Source organism: Buceros rhinoceros, unplaced genomic scaffold (genome assembly GCF_000710305.1).
Source record: "Buceros rhinoceros silvestris isolate BGI_N320 unplaced genomic scaffold, ASM71030v1 scaffold8520, whole genome shotgun sequence".
Lineage (NCBI taxonomy): Eukaryota > Metazoa > Chordata > Aves > Bucerotiformes > Bucerotidae > Buceros > Buceros rhinoceros.
Window position 1 is genome coordinate 61,408 of NW_010391275.1, and position 7,027 is coordinate 68,434.

The 7,027-nt window shown below is 41.8% G+C and overlaps 1 protein-coding gene across 2 annotated transcripts in view; it reads right to left on the reverse strand.

Moving 5' to 3' along the window:
• Positions 1-1,479: 1,479 nt before the first annotated feature.
• Positions 1,480-7,027, reverse strand: part of LMOD2 (leiomodin 2 (cardiac)) — a 6,489-nt gene continuing 941 nt past the window's right edge. The window contains exons 2-3 of one of the 2 annotated variants that reach the window (XM_010140962.1): positions 2,238-3,584; positions 1,480-1,920 (exon numbers count right to left, since the gene is read on the reverse strand). In XM_010140962.1, the coding sequence (XP_010139264.1) occupies positions 1,894-1,920; positions 2,238-3,584 (1,374 nt within the window). In that variant the 3' untranslated portion in view covers positions 1,480-1,893. The remainder of the gene's footprint in view (positions 1,921-2,237; positions 3,585-7,027) is intronic. The other variant, XM_010140969.1, reaches the window with a different exon arrangement.

Below are 7,027 nucleotides of genomic sequence, written 5' to 3' on the forward strand. Positions count from 1 at the left end.
CTCTCCATTGTGCTTTCTCTGAGTTTCCCCCCTATCCTTCATTCTGCCTTGCAAATGCTCAGCTGCTTCTGGCATTTGAGTAAACATTTTGCTGCCCCTCATCCTTCATAAAGCTGCTGGGGACAAGGTCTGGGCCATAGGTCATCCTCCTGACTGTGGTCTGCATTCCAGCATGGATTCCATCCTCAGAAGATCCCAAGCTTCATCTTCCATCTGGTCATGGGAGACTGACCCTAGGCTGACTTTTATGCTATGGGAGCCTATGCAATTATAAAGGCAGCTAAAGACTAATTGTACGCACCGTATTTCCTGTGATACTGGGTCTAGAAATACTCATGAGTTGTTGTGATCCTGAGGCAAGAGGAAAAATGTTGGAAAATGTTGCAGTTAGTTACAAATTGCTTTTGGCATGTTCTAGTCAATAAATACAAAAGCAAAAAGGTATCTTCACCATTTTTCTTTCCGTAACAGTAGCATTCCTGACAAATCACTGATGGATCCCCTCTCTGTTATGCTTCATTTCCCTGCAGTTGTTTGTTTCTCTTTCTGGGGAAATCTGTCTCATTAATATTTCTAGACACAAGCTTACCTGTATTTTTTCAGTACCACTGAAATGTTGGGTAACCTTAAGTAAGTAATTACTTCATTTTGGTGTGGTTTTATGTAAAATAAATACTAGTTCTGTTATTTAGTGTTGATATGAGCAAATTAATTCATGTTTAATACTGCTTCTAAACATGCATCTCTTCTTGCCTTTCTACAGTTTGGCCACTGCTCCGTTCCTTCATGTTATCACTACTTTCACACTAGCTGAAGCACTCAGAACCGTAACTAATCTGACAAGAAGATGTCTGGTACGACACAAACAAGGGCTATTCATGCCATTGCCTGTGATGTGATACCTCCAGCTGTGCATCTCCAAGTGATATTGGCTCTGCTTCCAGCATATCATATTGACAGTTCACACCCTTCTTGTTGTTCAGCTGATAAGATACGAAAATCTTTTTCCACCAGAATGCTAGACTGCTTTACGAGTTTCTCAGTCCGACTGAATGTCTGTGCTGGGGCTAGTTCTGCCTAGATACTGCAGTGTCCACTTGTACTGAATGAATCTCAGTTTAAAAATTCTGCTGCATCCTTAAAATATCTACATTAATTTTTAACATTTAAGTTGACACAAACTGCAGCTCTATTCATCACCCACTTCCCCTTCTGTTAGATTGAAGCTTTGGATCTGGTATGCAACACCAGTGACCTCACACAGCCCACAGCTGAATTTTCGTTGTATATACCCTTATGAAACACTTTTTCTCCTGTCAGTATGAAACTGTGCTAACGTATGGGCTCAGGTACTATCCTCCAAGCAGGCTTGACGGGTGCAGCTGAGAAGGAGCTTGGGTTCTTTCCCAGGAGACTTCTCTCATTAACTTGACACAAACATCTGGTAGGTTTTCACTCACAGAAACCCAGGACTATGTGTCTGCTTGAAAGCTTCAAACCACATTTATTGTGAATTCATGGAAAAAAAGAATAAAAGAAGAAGAAACCACAGGTTGGTAAACTATTACATTTCAGTGCGAAGAACATATCCAGTGATGTGCAATCAGATACTGAAAAGAATATCTAAATAAGCATCATTTTCTCAATGAAAATGAGAAATCTCATTAAATAAAAAATAATATTTCCATATTTACAGATTACAAGGCAAATGTATCCTTAAAGCATTGTTTTGTATTCAGCGGGTGTATTTCTTTGAAATAAAAGAGAAATGGTTTGAATCTAAGAGTGTACTTTGGAAGCAGCTTGCTACACAGTCTATGTTACCACCAGTGAACGGACGAGTAGCCTCTCCTTGACCACTGCAGTGCTCTGCTTCTTCTGTCATCCAGGCCTTCACCGAAGGGCTTCTGGTACCTCCACCTAGGAAAGCGGAGTGGGGTGGGGAGGGTGTTCATTACGTTTGCTATACAGTCTGGATGGCAAAATTCCTACCAGAGACACACTCCCAAGAGCTGTAACAAGCCTGCATCTGGGAAAGTACCTCACTTCGGCCAAAATCACAGCTGAACAGAAATCAGTGTGCTGAGAAAAGTCTAACCAGAGAGAAGCCTCCTCCCATTGTTTTCTTATGCCCACATTTCCAAGATTTTTTCTTTTATTAAATATATATGTACTAAAACTGAGCTTGTGCTATATCTGAGCCACAACTGGTCACTGAAATACGATCTCTCACTTACCCGCCTTAATTGCTTTATGCTGCTTGCCCGAATTGCTTCCATAAGGTTGTCATGGAGAGACCTTTGTGGGGTGGAGGGACGGGTTGAGGGTCGTGAACCTTCCTCCGATTTTCTGTCCGAGACTGATTTTAGAGAATCTTTAATTTCTTTCAATATGCTGTTCTCATGTTTTTTGCTTTTTTTGCCTTTTTTCTTTTTCTGTCCATTCTGTAAGGCTTTTCTTGAGCTTTCTTGCTCTTTGATGACTTCAGCTATATTCCTGGTTGGTACCTTCTTCTGTGGAATAACAGGTGGGGGAGGAGGAGGAGGAGGAGGAGGTGGAGGGGGAGGGGGAGGTGGGGGGGCAGGAGCTGGAGGCTGAGTTTTCACTGGTGGTGTTTTCTTCGGGAGCTTTGGAGAGGACCAAGGTGAGCTCTTAGGTGACACATAAGGTGAGGACCGAGGTGTACCTTTCTGCAAGACTTTGGTCTTTGGACTGGTGGCTCCATCACAACCAGACTCTTGCTGCCGCTGGTCCTGCATACGCTTTTGCCTCTGTTTATCCATATTTCTTGTCAGGATACTTGTCATGCTCATTCTTGGGCCAGCAAGGTCAAAGTGATAACCAAGCTTGACCAGAGTGGTGTTCTCTTTCAACAGTTTAACTATGTCCATTTCCACCTGGCTGCCCATGATGTGTCTTTGATTGTGGAACCGCAGTTCTGTTAGAACCTTGTTGTTCTGCAAAGCTCTCATGATGGCCAGCACTCCTTTCCCTGTGATAAAATTTGACTCAATATTCAGACTAGTTATATGCTGATTTACCTTTAACATACCAGCAATAGCTATTGCAACATTGTCATCAGCATGTGTGTTTGCCAAGCTGAATGACTTAACCACTGTGTTGTCCCTCAGGGCTTGAGCAAATTGTATAAGCATCTGTGAAGTGATGTTTTCAATGTTGTTCAGATTGACCTCTGTGGTGTCAGGGTCATTGCTCTTAACTTTTTCCAAAGCATCCTCAATCACTGTTGGATTTCCACAAGGGTGGATGGCACTGCTTGTTACGCTCAGATTATTGGTGTCTTGTCCATCATGGCCATTGAGTAAGCCTTCATTGTCCTTTGCACCGTTACACTTTTTGTGTCTGATGTGGTCAGAACTCCTGACATCCTCAGGTCTTTCACCAGCTGCAGCATTTTGCGTTTCCTCATTCTCATCATCACTGTCATCTTCATCTTCCTCCTCATCTTCTTCTTCTTCTTCATCATCCTCTTCAGTACATGTCTCCTCAGACACTTCACTATTGCTTTCTGTGAAATATGCTTCTTGAATGTCTTCTGAATTGTCTTCTTCTTGCTCAGAGTCCTGAACAGGAATGTAGGATTGGGTGTTAAACATGATTACAGTAAAGTATCTACTGTTTTTTTGCACAAAACCAATTATCTTGAAACTATATAAATTAATACTGGAAGCTAAAAATAAATCCCCCAAACCAGAGACAGTTAGGAGAACAGAAAATGTTTCAGCACCTAACACCTTTTTAACAGTATTTATTTCATATTCTTCAGAAGCCAAATGCTTAGCATAAATTGGAACACTTTTACTGACATCAATGTTTTCGGCCAAGAGAAAACTTGATACAAGATATTGCAACATGGACATACTTCATGCTTTCTATGTGTTGGTATGCCCAGAAGGGGCTGTTATTTGGATCCTTGCCTGCAGAAACATAAGACCACGATTTCAGAACGGACAAGGCCTATGAGCAACAAGTTTCTTGATTTCATAAGGATTAGACATCTGTGTCTATGCTCAGACTGCCTTGCATATGTTAGTAGATCTAAAAAGGCTAGAGACCACCATCACTTAGAATACAAATAGTGTTTGCACATGTAAACATGCATATTGACCTGCAAAATAATTCAGTATTACAGGAGTCATGTCAACAAGAATCTGATTGTCCTGTATGGGCTATACACACTTAGAAGTTATTTGTGAAGAAAAGATTCAGACACATGCCCTCAGGTAACAAGTAATCCAATGCCAGTAACCCCCAAATGTTTGCCAACAGCTAAGACTCTGCTCACCGATGGCTGTCACAGGTCAGCTGCCATACTGTAACCTGTTATTGCTTGCAGAGAACTGACCACTTTTCTAAACCCCAAGGTTATTTCGGTGTGTTTGGTGGGCACCAGAATGGCAAATTTGGATCTACTTCTCAAAGCTCTGCCTCGTGCCCTCAGCCGTTACGGTGGCAGAGGACAATTCTCTGAGCAGGAACATCAGAAGGTCTGCACCCCAGGGAAGTCTCACTCTCCATCTGGAGAATGCGAGAAGCACAGCAGTGTCATATGGACCATGAGTGAACCCACATGCAATGACAACCTCAAAGCTCTTACCCAAAAAGATCTCCCACCTCCCATTTTGTCTACGGGACAAGCCACGGTGTATGTCTTTTTATTTACATTTGCCAAAGTTTATAAAAGTTCAGATGAAATATAATTCCTCCATATGCATTACTTTAGCAACATTCATATTTTAGTCTTTGTAAAATGCTACAGGGTACACTCTGTGAACACACAGTGTTTTGTGCTTCAAGACAATCAAAGCGTTACTAACACGATAGCCTATTTTTAGAAAACCTGTACAGTTCAAGGTTTGCTTAATTATCTGGCTCTCAAAATGCAGGGGAAAGTTAAAATAATAATAATGACAGATTGCACAGTTCTGTTTCACAGTCTTAAGCAGATTTCTGTGTTGGGACACATGCAAAACAGATGGTAATGGTAACGTTTGCAATGGCATGACTCCAATGAAATAGGACATCGAGCTCTTCCAGCCTGTCATTCCTGAGCGTTCAGTGCCTGGAGGGCTTGAAGGGTCCAGCCTCATTGCCCTGGACATGGAGGGCTTGCAAGGTCTGGCCCCATTGCTTCTGCTGCAGATGATGTGCAGGAAGGCCCTTACACAGAGAGAGGCTGTGCTACACAGAGAAGAAACAGTGTTGTGTTTAAGCTAGGTTTATTATGGGACTAAGTTTTATATCTATAGTTCCTGTACATGTATGCAGACTTTTAAAAGCTGAAAACACCAGGTAACCTGGCTGAAAACACCATGCTTTGCTTTTGTCTTTACACTACATATACTTCAGCCTTCAACAGAGCTGCAGATGAGCAGAAGATGGTGCCTCTAAACAGACTGCTAATACACTTGATGACACTAGATTAGCTTAAAAAATACTTGATTTTTTTTCTTTTTGAATGGCGTTTCTGGGGTCAAGCAGGGAGTTTAGTTTCCTGTCACATACCTTGTTGGGTGTCATAACTATCTGCACGATAGTTTTTGAAATCTACTATTCTTCCCTTTGCAGATCCACGGAGCATGCTCTGTTACTGTGGCAGCACTTTTGTAGGACTGCTGCAGGCAGCCTGCAGGGCTTCATATTACTTCATAAGTAGTAACTCGATGAAAAGTTAGGACTGAGATAGTCAATGCAGAGAGGTAAATACCTTTTCAGGGCAAGTCATTCACCCTAAAAGGCTGTCTGCAGGATGTCTGCCTTCTGGAGGAGCTGATCTCTCATCACTAACTATAGAAGGAATACAAATAATCACTTTAGATAAGGTGTCTAACTTTCAGACAGTTGAGGGCGAGAAGAAAATTGCTTTCAAGAAACTCAGAAGGAGCTTTCTTACTGCTGTCAGCGGAGAGACTCTTTGTGCCCTCTACAACAGCATGTCGACATTTTCATATTTACGATTGCATTTAGCAATTTTCTTCTCAGATCTTCCTCTCAAAAAGTACAGAGGCTTTTGCTAGCACTTTGAGATTTAGCCAGTACCCGCTGTACAGACATAGAAAAAGGAAAAAAAAAAATCCTGCCATTATATAAGACCCCAAACTAGACATGTTTAGAGGGTTTTTTTGGAACTGTCCAGGTTTCGAGTTCCAGGCTCAGCTGAAAATAAACATTAATCTTGCCATTGCCTCCCTAGGACTTGACAAACAGGGAGCAAAGTCAGTGTCTGCAAACTGATACTAATAGTCTGATGACAGCTAGTGGTCTATGTACTTGCCTGTGAAGACACTACACCACCATTCATGAACAGGAGAGAACACTTATTTGTAAAGAAATTCTGGATATTGTTATTGCAGGCTCATTTAATCCAGGTGACTTTTCTTAAAGAGAGTATTTTATCTAATGTACAGACTGCAATTACTGCCTTGCAAATGAACTGAGCTTCTGAACCGAGGCTGTTAGAAGTTCTGAGTCCAGTTTTGCCATATTTACTTTTTCTTTTCTTTTCTTTTTTTTCATTATTTTCTATTTAAATATGGGGAAAATGTCCTTTTAAGGAGAGTCAGAGTTTGGTATGAAGCAGCACTTAAAATTCAAAAAGCTACTCACATCCCCAAGTCCTCACTTTGCTCTGAAATTACATGGAGCAACACAAGTTGCTTTTTCATAGAGCTCAGCCTCAGCCTCACAAATTGTTTTAGCAAGGGCCTGTGGGATCCAACATGGACGTGAGCTCAGACCAAGAGTGCTCATCGCTGGCGAGGACTGAGCCCTTCAGTCCCGCCCAGCTGTACAGTTCATCTGCAGTTCGGGGACCAGCTTTTATTATTAACAGTTTTATTTTGGGGGTTGACTTGCCTAACAAGCACTATCGGTTGCTTTTTTGGGAATACAGATAAACGGTTTGGCTGATCATTCTACCCCAGGCCACTTTTTAAATAACTTACAGCTACCCTCCGACAACAGTTGCCAGAAGACTCCCAAGCTGTGCCAGGGATCCTCAGCAGGA